Source organism: Lynx rufus, unplaced genomic scaffold (assembly GCF_022079265.1).
Source record: "Lynx rufus isolate CCGP_SWC_20201006 ecotype Redwood Valley unplaced genomic scaffold, mLynRuf1.p SCAF_7, whole genome shotgun sequence".
Lineage (NCBI taxonomy): Eukaryota > Metazoa > Chordata > Mammalia > Carnivora > Felidae > Lynx > Lynx rufus.
In genome coordinates, this window is record NW_025814889.1 from 78,036,784 (window position 1) to 78,049,317 (window position 12,534).

Consider the following 12,534-nt stretch of genomic DNA (forward strand, 5'->3'; position numbering starts at 1 on the left):
GAAATACAGAACCCGAAGCAGGTTCCAGGCTCTGGGCTGTCAGCACAGAGCCCGATGTGGGGCTTGAACTCACGAGCCATGAGATCATAACTTGAGCCAAAGTCAGACGCTTAACCGACTGAGCCACCCAGGTGCCCCTTGAGTGATTATTTTAAGTAAAGAAACTCCCTTAGGGTAGGAAAATAAGTAGTATTTTAGGGGTGTGGGTGTGTCTCAGAATAGTCAATCTACTCTTCTAGGCCCAGACTCTAAAGACAGATGTCCAAGGAGGAGGTTCTCTATGGAAGTTTAGGGAAGCAGGTTCCCAGACTAACTTTGATTTGCCAGGTAAGAAGGTGGTGAAAGAGGATGGCATTTTGGGTTGGAGTGACATCTAGGGTTTCCCCAGATGGTGGGAGATGGTTGAGACCATAGTTCTGGTTCCATAAGTTGTACTTGTTTCTGAGGATCTGCTGGGTGGAGAGTCTCAGGACAGGACTCAGATCATGGAGTGAAGCTTTGTAATGCCCTCTACTTCCTAGCTTTCACCTTAGTTTTTTTCTTCTTTGCTTGAAGTTGCTTTCCTTATTTTTCTATCCTCAGTACCCAGTGGAAACTCAGGGTTTTCTAGAATTGTAGACAGTCATCTATTTTTCTACTCTTAGAAATTCAGGGAGAAGCTAGGAAAGGGGGCTTAGAAGCAGGAGAGAAGGCACTTAGCTAGCAGTGTCCAGAATGGGGGTGTGTTTCCTGGCTGGAGGAATGTATTTGAGGGTGGGGAAAGATAATTGGGTTCTGGGGAGTGATCATGGAGGAAAAGAACAGCTCTTTGATGGAAGGGATCACTGAAATGAGGGAGCAACCTCCAAGAGTAAATTTAACATTTTCTTTAAAGTTGGGAGAGGTCTGAATTGGGTGGGGAGGCCTGGTATTGAGAAGCAGTTCAAGGGAAGCATCTGTCCCTAGAATAGGTTCCAGGATTGAGGCGGTCCTAGAGGAGGTGGTGTTTTTTAGGGAAAGGGTCTTGGGTGTTTGATGGTATTTCAGGGTGGTGATATATCTTTTGAATATAAATGGTGTTCACACCCTAGGACTTAGAGTTTGAAGGTAGTGGAAATGAGGGCAATCTCCAAATGATTTGAGATTTCAGGTTTCTTTTGGTGTTAGAGGAGAATAAACTAAAGTCCCAGGCCTTTTGAGGGGGTCATTTATAATCCAGTCCACGTGGGAGTTTGGGAGACCATTAGATTAGATCTCAAGAATTGTCGATTCTCAGAAATGGTGCCTGACATCCCAAAAGAAGATCTCATGTGGCCAGGATCATCACATGCTTACTCACAGTGTCAAAGTACCTTTACTCACAAACTCATCTAGGGTTTGAGGAAGTTCTCCCTTCATGTCTTGTCAGGAAGTTAATGGAGTTGATAAAGCTGAAAGGAAGGGTTATCTAGGTTCAGGGCCTAGGGCTGCTTGGTATGGGAGATACCTCCTCTTCCTGAGTTCCCCAAATTTTCCTCAGAGCCCTTAGTAAAAGACCTCAAGACACATGGCCTTTCTCCTATTATAGCCTTGTAGGTCAGGTGACTTCATGCCTGCATCACAGATTATGCTTCTGTGCCAACCCTTTTCTCTTTCCAAATCTCAAAGTTTGTAGGGAGTCAAAGCAAACCCTCCCCCATAGATGAACATCCTAGAACTTTCTGGACCTGCCTGGACTGCACAGACAAAAACTAGTTCTTCATACCATTAGTTGTGTTTCTCCGAGGTGGAAAACCTGCCTTGTGTGTGCCATGTTGCAAGGCCTGGGGCAAAACCTGGAGACTTAGGGGATGTTCTATTTGTCGGACGGGGAGGTATATGAAGATGGGGGCGTGTAGACTCTTAAGGCAGGAAAGGAGGCAAGTTGAAAACAGTCCTGTATTAACCTGAGGCCGGGCTGGAGCACAGTGTGTTGGACCTCCGTGATGCTGATGCATTCCTGTACATAACAAAGACAAAAGTCTGACTAGAGTGTTCCTAGGTCACAAGTTTCACCGCAGGGAAGAGAAGGGTTTTCCAAGAAAGGGCTTTTCCAAGGCATATTTATGTACCTCGTTGGGGATGCCACTTTTGGGAAGGGTTAATGAAAAAAAGAACCAGGAGCTGCTATCTTGATGATTCCCCACCCCCCCAACACACACACTTCAAACAGGTTTCTTCCAAAGCACACCAGACAAATGGATGGCTGGGCTGTCCCTAAAGCCCTCCAGAGAAGGTCTCCCTAAGTCAGTGCTCCAGAGCCTAGTGACCCTCTACACGGGTAAGTCCTTTCTTGCATCAAGCTGAAATTCGTATCCCTGTGTGCCTCCTACCCCCCGAAAAACTTGAACATCAAAGGTAGTGTTGAAAGGGAAAGGAAGTCTCAAATGTGGAGAGAAGCATCCATGCCTGATCTTGTGGTAGCTGTGCAATTATGGTCTGATTCTATGCATGAGTGAGGGATAAGGCTGACTCTATAAATAGTAGTCAGAAATCATTTTATTAATTTATAGTTACATTATCCATAAGAGCCTCAGATCTTTTCTTTCCCCTTTTAATCACTGTTAGGCAGGCAGATGCCCCCCCTTTCTATGGCTTCTTATAAATCCATTTCGCATACATCTTTTGTCTGTGACTCACAGACGTTCCTCCCTGGAAGGGCCTCCTGCATCCAGGGGCTGAGCAATCGTGGCAGCATCTCAGGTTGCCAAGTGGGGTGAGGCTCATTATTACAGAAGGAGATTCTTCTCCCAGAATAATACCCTTCAGAGGAAGGTCATCGGTGATTAAGAGGTGATATTCACATGGTACTAGTCTGTCTTGGTAAAGACCCAGAAACACTTGTGTCTTGCCCCAGACCGATCAAAACTGCCTATAAGGTCCTATTTGCACAGAGGAGAAAGCAAGGCATAGTGACACTTTATTACAAACTGGAGCCTTGGTTCCAGACTCTGAGGTGGAACTCTCACACTCTAGGTTAGACCCTATAGATAGCCCCTTACCTAAGCTAGGTTTGCCAGATAGACTAAAAACAAAACGAGCTTTGCCTCTCTTCTCTAAGCCAAGAACCAGACTGTGATGTTACCGCTATAAACTGATGACGGTGAATCCCAACTATACCCACCCAAACCAGAGGAAAAGAACAAATAGGTAGAATAGAACAGTGTCCGCCCGGTGTCCACGAACACACTCATTGCACCTGGCTAGGGAGAGAAAGCATTCAAATGGAAAGAGAGAGCTGCCTGGGCCTTTCCCCCTGGTGTACAGGCCCCAGGTCGCATGGTTCTCCTCCAGGCTCCCAGGCAGAGAGATGGAAAGAGCTGGCCAAGCCTCCTTTCATGAAAGAGTAGCTCATTTTTTGCTTTTGGCTTATCATAGAAAGTTTCAAACACGTAAGAAGAGAGAACAGTATAATGAACCCCCATGTGCCCGTCAACGGTGATTAACATTTTGCCAGTCATGTTTTGTCTATTTCTCCCCACGTAATTGTTTTATTTTTATGTTTTCTAGATTATTTTAAACCAAATCACTGCTATCATGTCATTTTACCTGTAACTACTTCAGTATGTATCTCTGTTTGATAAGGACATTTTAAAAAACAACGGTCATGCCATTATGAAATCTAACAAAATTAACAATAATTCTTTAAATTGTCTAATGCTCAGGTCACATTTAACTTTTTGTGATTGTCTTAGCCACATCTTTTTAGAGTTTTTTTTTTTTTCTTCACATAGCATCCAGTCAGGGATTGCATTTGGTTATTATGATCCCATTCTGTACTAGCTCTCCTTCCTTTTTTTCTATGCCATTGGTTTGTAGAAGAGACCAGGTGATCTGTCCTGTAATGCTGAGTGGCATTTTTTGTGACTCCCCTATCAACTTTCACTCTGGTGCAAAGACCTCACTCTAGAAAAAGTGACCCAGTTTGAAAATGCTCTTTCTTGGTGTGAGATATCTTGCTCTTGATCTGTCTCATCCTTGGGAACTGGAGAGGGGTCCAGAAGTCCTGCCACCACGTCCTGTGGACTCTACTTCCTGATTCAGCCCTTGAGTCCTTCCACTTCTCCTCCTCCCAATCCCCTGCCTCCAGTCTTGCCCCGCGTTCCATTCATTACACCCCCTCCAGAGTGATCCTTCCAGAATGCACGTTTAATTATGTTGTTCTCCTGTTTACAATCCTTCGGTGACTTGACATGCCATCAGGATAAAGTTCTAATTCCTTAAAACAGTTTGCAAGGCGCTCTGTGACTTGGCTTCTCCAGCTTCACCGTTCCCGTCTGTTGGTATTTGCCCCTCACACTGTCTTATCGAGCTGTATCTGCGTTAGCACTTGGACCCCGCCATGCACTCTCACCTCCAGGTGTCACCCACGCTAGCCCCTCTGCCCCATCTGGCTAGCTCCTGGTCCGTTCTCTGAGTCCCCGTTGAAATCTCCCTCCTGTTCTATGCTGCCATGGCACCCTCACAGCACTGCCTATCGCCTGTGCTGGAGAAGGGCTGCGTTGTCTTGCTCCCTGCTGCATCTCCCGTCCCTGGCACAATATCTGCTACTACTTGTCGACCACATGAATGAATTCTTACGCTAATTTCTCAACAGTAAGGTGGGTAGCTGTTCAGCGTAGGGAAGTGCATGTGATGGGGCTCTTTGGCTAGAATACATATATAATAAAAGTAACGATTTTAATACCTTGAATGGATTTTGCACATTTCCTCCGAACAGCTCAGAATTTGCGGTTTGAAGCGATTACTTAATTTCACGTTAATTTTTTTGGGAACTCTTTATTGAATGGGCAATATGCACTCCCAAAGCAATTCTCTTTATGCTCGGGATAATCATTCAAATTCATGCCCTTGTTTGCAAATGGAATGTGTGCTGACCCCGGAGAGATTTCTTGTACTGGGGCTCACATGGAAGCCAAAGCATGTCTTCAGAGCACATTTGAAGTGGCTTTCAAATGTGCGCTGTTCAAATACTTCCGTGGAAGAGGGACTGCGTTAGAGGCCTGTTTGCCATGTTTCCACAGGCTGTTTGGGGGCTTGGTGTTGGACATCAAGCGGAAGGCCCCCTGGTACTGGAGCGACTACCGGGATGCACTCAGTTTACAGTGTTTGGCCTCCTTTCTGTTCCTGTACTGTGCCTGCATGTCACCTGTCATCACCTTTGGGGGATTGCTCGGAGAAGCCACTGAGGGACGCATAGTAAGGACTTTTTACCACTTCTCTTGGCCCCAACAGGAGTTAAAACATTGTGTTGGCAGGGAAGTCTGCTGAGAGGGAAATCCCCCGGGCTAGGGCTGAGGAGATTGGATTCTTTCTACTGAGTACTGTGGTCTTCTGATTTCATACCAAGCAGCAACCTAGTTTTCCCTTTAGAACCGACTCTCGTCTGCTAGCACATCAATGTCACTAGTTGACTGCCCGGTTGAATTGCCTGGTGCTCAAAAGGGTGGAAAATGATAGATCAGTGTCATTTGAAATTTAATGTGACTCTGAATGACGGCTCATAGTACAAATGGTATCACTGTGCTTTCTGTGTACATTTAAGTACTGAATTGAGTCACTGAAGAACAGGACTTAGTTAAGGAATCCTATGTGGTTGATTTGGGCACCTGGATTATCAAGACGGTATCCGTTTACAGGAGTATTAGACCATGTGTATACTTCACTCTTGCTAAAATGAAACACAAGCAAATGGCTTGTCAGGGCACACACGAGAGCTAAGTCAGGAATGTGCATAAGCCCATGCTACTAGTTACAGATGGGCTATGGACTCTGATGATTTTTCTTCCCCCCTCAGAGTGCAATTGAATCCTTGTTTGGAGCCTCCATGACTGGGATCGCCTATTCCTTGTTTGCGGGACAGGCTCTCACCATCCTGGGAAGTACTGGGCCAGTGCTTGTATTTGAAAAGATTTTGTTCAAATTCTGCAAGTAAGACATTTGGTTTTCTGAAAACTCTAACTGGATGTGTTATTGTGCCGTTAGGGTTGAATGCCAGGATCCCGGGCGAGCATAATCAGGCAAATATTACTCTGGATTGTAAAAACCCAACGAAAGAACATCATTTGGTCTGTTGCCCTGCCCCCAGGTAGTACTGTACCTAAAATAGTAGATCTCCTAAAGAGCTTTATTAATGTCCCTCAGCCATGATTGAAGTCTTGACATTTTATCTTTTTTAAAAATTTATTTATTTGGGGCGCCTGGGTGGCGCAGTCGGTTAAGCGTCCGACTTCAGCCAGGTCACGATCTCGCGGTCCGTGAGTTCGAGCCCCGCGTCAGGCTCTGGGCTGATGGCTCAGAGCCTGGAGCCTGTTTCCGATTCTGTGTCTCCCTCTCTCTCTGCCCCTCCCCCGTTCATGCTCTGTCTCTCTCTGTCCCAAAAATAAATAAACGTTGAAAAAAAATTAAAAAAAAATTTATTTATTTAAATTCAAGTTAGTTAACACACAGTATCGTACTGGAGTTTTCTTTCTCTAGCTAAGTCAAATTCCTTCATTTTCATTTCAAATTAAGTTTTTTAAAGTTTATTTATTTATTTTGAGAGAGAGAGAGAGAGAGAGAGAGCGTACACAGAGGGGACAGAGAGAGAGAGGGAGAGAGACATAATCCCAAGCATGCTCCCCACCATCAGCACGGAGCCCATGTGGGGCTCAAACTCATGAACTGTGGGATCATGACCCAAGACGAAGTTGGACGCTCAACCGACTGAGCCACCCAGGCGCCCCTTTCAAGTCAATTTTTAATTTGGCCTAAGACGCCCCCTTCATATTGTGGTTGCTACTGATGGTAGGGGCTTAGCAGTGCCTCCTTTCCCTATCACATTTTTTCTTCATTTTGGATTGGACGTAGGAGCATATGGAACATGGGCCAGCCCCTTTTTCCTAACTGTAAGAATAAGATCTGAATCAAGTTGGGCAGTAATGGCAGAAATGCGTGTGGCCGATTCCTTCCTTCTCCACTTTCTGTGTCCTTGCTGTGGCAGATACTACCTGTGGGGCAAATATTACCCGTGGAGCAAATCTTTGGTCACAGCTGTCCCTGGGCAGCATTTAGGAGTAAAGTACAGTCAGAATTAGGGGTAAACTGGGTTGCGGTACTGGAATGGATGAGATGAGATGAATTAACCACATTTCTGACCCTTTGTTTTGTAATTCACCCATCCATGCTTTTCGATGAACTTTGGTTTTGTTTCAGAGATTACGCTCTTTCATACCTCTCCCTGCGAGCCTGTATCGGACTGTGGACTGCCTTCCTGTGTATTGTCCTTGTGGCAACTGATGCCAGTTCCCTTGTCTGTTACATTACCCGCTTCACCGAAGAGGCATTTGCCTCCCTGATTTGCATTATTTTCATCTATGAAGCAATAGAAAAGCTCATTCACCTGGCAGAGACCTACCCCATCCACATGCACAGCCAGCTGGACCACCTTAGCCTGTATTAGTAAGTATGCTTTCTGCTTGTCTTTTTAAAAAAAAATTTTTTTTCTAATGTTTATTTATTTTTGAGACAGAGAGAGACAGAGCATGAACGGGGGAGGGGCAGAGAGAGAGGGAGACACAGAATCGGAAGCAGGCTCCAGGCTCTGAGCCATCAGCCCAGAGCCCGATGCGGGGCTTGAACCCATGGACCGCGAGATCGTGACCTGAGCTGAAGTCGGACGCTTAACCGACTGAGCCACCCAGGCGCCCCCCCCTTTTTTTTTTTTTAAATTGATCAGTGGGCCTGCGTTTACTGGCTGATGCAGTGTACCCGGCAGTACTTGCGCCTTTTGTTAAGGAAGTGTCTTGGCCCTCTGGGAAATAAGGCTTAGATAGGGATGTGGAGACCCCAGGGGGCCTGCCAGAGAACAGCCAGAAGTGATGACAGAGAGGATGGACTAAGAACGAAACTCAGAGGGGACATGAGGAATGCTTTCCAGAGCACGGGCTTTTGGTTCCAGGCACGAGACAAAAGTAGGCTGCAAAGGTAGCAGGGAGAATTCAAGTGAGTTATTGGGAGGACCTTCTTTTTACAAGGATTTGTGAGTCCCTGAAGCATGTTATCAAGATCGTCTGAATGTATGTACAGGCTCCTCTTAGGAATTGTTAGGTGGAGATATACTCACAATTCTTTGCAGATCCACAGGTCTCTTACTCTGTTTCCTAAGGATCTAGTAATCTATTTACTTACATAGATTTCAACGCAAGAGACTGTTTTCTTCCCATGCCTGATACAGTTTGGATCAGGGGGAGAAGAAACATGGTATTTCGCCATGTTGTCAACCATCCAGGAGAATCTGGTCCTAGAAACACTTCTTCTCTGGAATAGTATTCTCCAAATTATGACTAAAGATCCTCAACCTTTAGCTCGGTACATCAAATTCCCTGCCTTCTGGCTGTACATTTCTGATATGGAGGGCCTGGTTGTAAAGCGAACAATTTCAACCCGAAACTGTCTGAGCAGAGAGCACACTGTATGGAGGGGTCTGCCAACTAGTCACGGATACATTTTTGTACGTTCTGCGTATTCATTTATTCCCCTTTTTAAGGTCAGAATTCATAAGAAACTTTTGTTAGAATTTGAAATTATTTTATTACAAAATAACAACCATTAGGGGAGTATAATCTTTGAAGCCTAGTGGATTGCTGATTGGCATTGGAGTAAGGTTCATTCTTCGACCTTTTTCTCAATCATTCATTTATTTGTTTAACAAACATTTGTTGAACACTTACTATATGCCGGGCATGGTTTTAGGCCCTGGAGACAGCAGTGAACATGGCAGACAAAGGATCTGCCCTCATGAGACCTAGTGGGGGAAGATTGACAAAAGTGACCAGCCTTGGACTGAGTAGACTTTGGATCTGGACACTGTAATTCTGTGTTAATACAGCTCAGGGTGGGATTTTTCTTAGTTGCATTCTGCCGTTGGAGCTGTGAAGCTAGAACTCTCCAGCTCTTTAAATCATTTTATGTTAGTATGTGGAACTGATTTTTTAAAAAATATATTTTATTGTCAAATTGGCTTCCATACAATACCCGGTGCTCATCCCAACAAGTGCCCTCCTCAATGCCCATCACCCATCTTCCCGTCTCCCCCACCCCCCATCCACCCTTGGTTCTCTGTATTTAAGAGTCTCTTGTGGTTTGCCTCCCTCCCTCTCTGTTTGTAACTTTTTTTTTTTCCTCTTCCCTTCCCCCATGGTCTTCTGTTAGGTTTCTCAAGATCCACATATGAGTGAAGATATATGATATCTGTCCTTCTCTGACTGACTTATTTCACTCAGCATAATACCTTCCAAGTATGTGGAACTGATTTTTTAAGAGCAGTTTTAGGTTCACAGCAAAGTTGAGCAGAGGATACAGAGAGTTTCCATCCACCCCCTGCTCCCACACATGTGCAGTCTCCCCCACTATCAGCATCCCGTGCACCAGAGTGCTAAGTTTGTTGCAAACAATGAATTTACATGGAGACATCATTATCACCCAAAGCCTATAGTTTACATTAGGGTTCACTCTTGGTGTTGTACATTCTATGAGTTTTGATTAATCTATAAATAATATATCCACTATTATAGTATCATACAGAATAGTTCACTGCCTTAAAGATCTGTGCTCTGAGGGCACCTGGGGGGCTCATTCGGTTAAGCCTCCTACTCTTGGTTTCAGCTCAGGTCATGGTCTCACAGTTGATGAAATGGAGCCCCGCACTCTCTCTCCCTCTCTCTCTGCACCTCCCCTGCTCATGCTCTCTCTCTGTCTCTCTCTCTCTCTGTCTCTCTCTCTCAAAAAAAAATATTTGGTGCTCTGCCTACCCATCCCTCGGTACCACTCCAAACCCTGGCAAGCATTGATCTTTTTACTGTCGTCATCATTTTGCCTTTTCAGCAATGTCATATAGTTGTAATCCTGCAGTATGTAGGCTTTTCTGATTGGCTTTGTGTACTTAGTGTTATTGCCTTAAAGGTCTTTAATGCCTTTTGATGGCTTGATAGTTCGTTCTTTTTAGTGCTGAATAATAGTCCATTGTGTAGTTATAGATATAGTGCATCCATTCACCTACTGAAGGACATCTTCGTTGCTTCCAAGTTTGGGATTGATTTTGTAGACCTAAATGTAGGACTTTATGGCTTTCCCTATTACGTTTTATTTTGTTGATTTCCTCCTATTACAATCTACTGAGATCTTTTTGTATTTTAATTCTGTTGTACTATATCCTTAGAAGGTATGCTCATTAAATCCACAGAGGATGCAAAGTTAGTGGGAATGGCTATGTTCATTGTGGGACTGGGAGGCCGCATGTTGGCCAGAGGGACAAGTCTGATCTGGTCTGGTTAGGTACAAGAGGAGGCCATGGTGGTGGGATATTACCAGGAATAATGCAGTGTCAGGACAAGCTTGCATCACAATTCCAGGAGCCTCTGATATTGAGAGCATATTGAGAATGTGGCAGGGTATAGATAGCAGGAGATATCCAGGCTTGGAGAAGACTGTTGAGAGCCAAATGGGGTAGCAGGTCCTCCTTGCTTTATAGATTGAATTTCACGGGAAGGCCCTAAGTGAAAGAAACTAAGTAAGGAGACCACCAAGAACCATTCTGTGCCAAGCTTGGTGGTCGGCACAATTTAATTCAAGGCCCATGTGCTGATTTGTGTCTGTGTTTATAATGGCTGACTGAAAAATAAGGATGTGGTTGGGCTTACCCATGGGCCTCAAGCAACAGGACCAATCTCAGGGACCTGAGATGGGCAAAGGAGAAATGAGGCAGGCTCTGACAGGGGCTTTAGTCCAGTCATGGCTAAAACTATTTAATCAAATACTTGGCTGCTTTCCTCAGGAATCCTTTTTTCTTGTTCCCTCAGCTGCAGGTGTACTCTCCCAGAAAATCCAAACAACTATACCCTGCAGTACTGGAAGGACCACAATATCGTGACAACAGAAGTCCACTGGGCCAACCTGACTGTTAGCGTAAGTCTGGGAGTTGTATTGTAGCACTGTGACTGCCAAGTTTAAGTGTGGTAGCCCTTCAGCATGGTCTGGCGTTTTCAAAAATAAAGGTTGTTTGTTTGTTTGTTTGTTTATTTATTTATTTAAACTATTCTTGCTGACCCTTTTCCCCAGCAAAAGTTCTCTTGTACATAAAGGGAAAAGAAGATTGCCTTTCTCTTCCCTCCCACGTACACCCTACCCAGGGTCCCTGCACTAGGGATATGTGGGGATGAAACCAGGCAGGGCGGGGGCACACCCAGGTTTCTGAGGCTGGCAGAACATTCCGATTTGGAAGTTCTCTGTAAGATAAACAATATGAATTGCCAGAGCCCTCCCAGAGCTTCATGCTTGCTTGGGACCATCCTGGTTTCATTTTCCAAAGCGTCTAAGGACTCCAAGTAGTCACCGTACTCAGAAGGGGCCTGTGCAAGCGAGAGCGCCACAAGCACACGGGTCAATGGGCACTGCCAGCAGCCTGCGCTCCCCAGCAACCGTGGGACGACAGGGAGGGGTGGGCTCAGAAGGCCAGAGCTATTTATTCCCTTGTGCCTGCCTTTCATCACCCAGAATGCTTGTTCCCGCAGGAGTGCCAGGAGATGCACGGAGAGTTCACGGGATCTGCGTGCGGCCATCATGGACCCTATACTCCTGATGTGCTCTTTTGGTCCTGCATTCTCTTCTTCACCACCTTCATCCTCTCGAGCACCTTAAAGACATTTAAGACAAGTCGCTATTTCCCAACCAGAGTAGGTAGCACCCTCATACATTTCTTCCGCGTTAGAATTCTAATATAACAGAGTCTATTCTCAGCTTCCATGCTGCTTGCTGAGTAGAGTGGCAGGTGGCAAGTTCCAGATGTCCCGGCAAGCCCCACTGTGGCATTCTCTTCTAGTGTCTGGCAGCCTTTCGTAAATGTGTGGTGTGGGCTGAGGGGTTAATACTCAGGATTTTTTCGATTAAAAGTGCCGGGCGATGGGTGCCTTGCTGGCTCATTCAGTAGAGCACACAACTCTTGATCTTGGGCTCGTAAGTTCAAGCCCCACATTGGTGGGTAGAGATTGCTTTAAAAAAAGAAAAAAGTGTCAGGGGAGTTTAAGGGGGTTCTGCAAAAGTTCTTAACCCTCAATTTCCAGAGTGCTGTGAAGTGTCCTTTCCAGGATGCTGGGAGATGGAGTATGCAATAGCTGGAGCTGGAGCAGGATGATCACTTTGGATACGTAGGGGACCCCAAAGTCTCTTCCCAGGGATGTCTCTTGTGGCAGTTTGTGAAATCACCAGGGACATTGACTGCAGCAGCCAGAATACTCCTGACTTGGTTTGCTTGACTCTTTGAAGCCTCAGTAATCTGATACAAATGGTGCTGTTTGATCATGACCAGTTCTAGTAGAGCGGAATCAGAGGCTGGGTGTCGAGCGGCGAAAAGGGGCCACTTTTGCTTTGAAAAGGAGTTCAAAGCATGAGAAATGGTGGGTTTTCTGGAAGTGAGGGTTCGGTCAGGTACATTTGCAGGGCAGGAAGTCCGAATGGGTGGGGAGCTCAGTTGATTAGCTGTCTATGGTACACTCATGCAGG

The 12,534-nt window shown here is 45.5% G+C and overlaps 1 protein-coding gene across 1 annotated transcript in view; it reads left to right on the plus strand.

Annotated features, from left to right (window-relative positions):
- The window catches only part of SLC4A8 (solute carrier family 4 member 8), a 60,322-nt gene that overhangs the window by 23,183 nt on the left and 24,605 nt on the right, over positions 1-12,534 (plus strand). Inside the window, exons 11-15 of the mRNA XM_047066356.1 lie at positions 5,022-5,196; positions 5,795-5,928; positions 7,192-7,437; positions 10,836-10,941; positions 11,547-11,708. Coding sequence (XP_046922312.1) covers positions 5,022-5,196; positions 5,795-5,928; positions 7,192-7,437; positions 10,836-10,941; positions 11,547-11,708 — 823 coding nt within the window. The remainder of the gene's footprint in view (positions 1-5,021; positions 5,197-5,794; positions 5,929-7,191; positions 7,438-10,835; positions 10,942-11,546; positions 11,709-12,534) is intronic.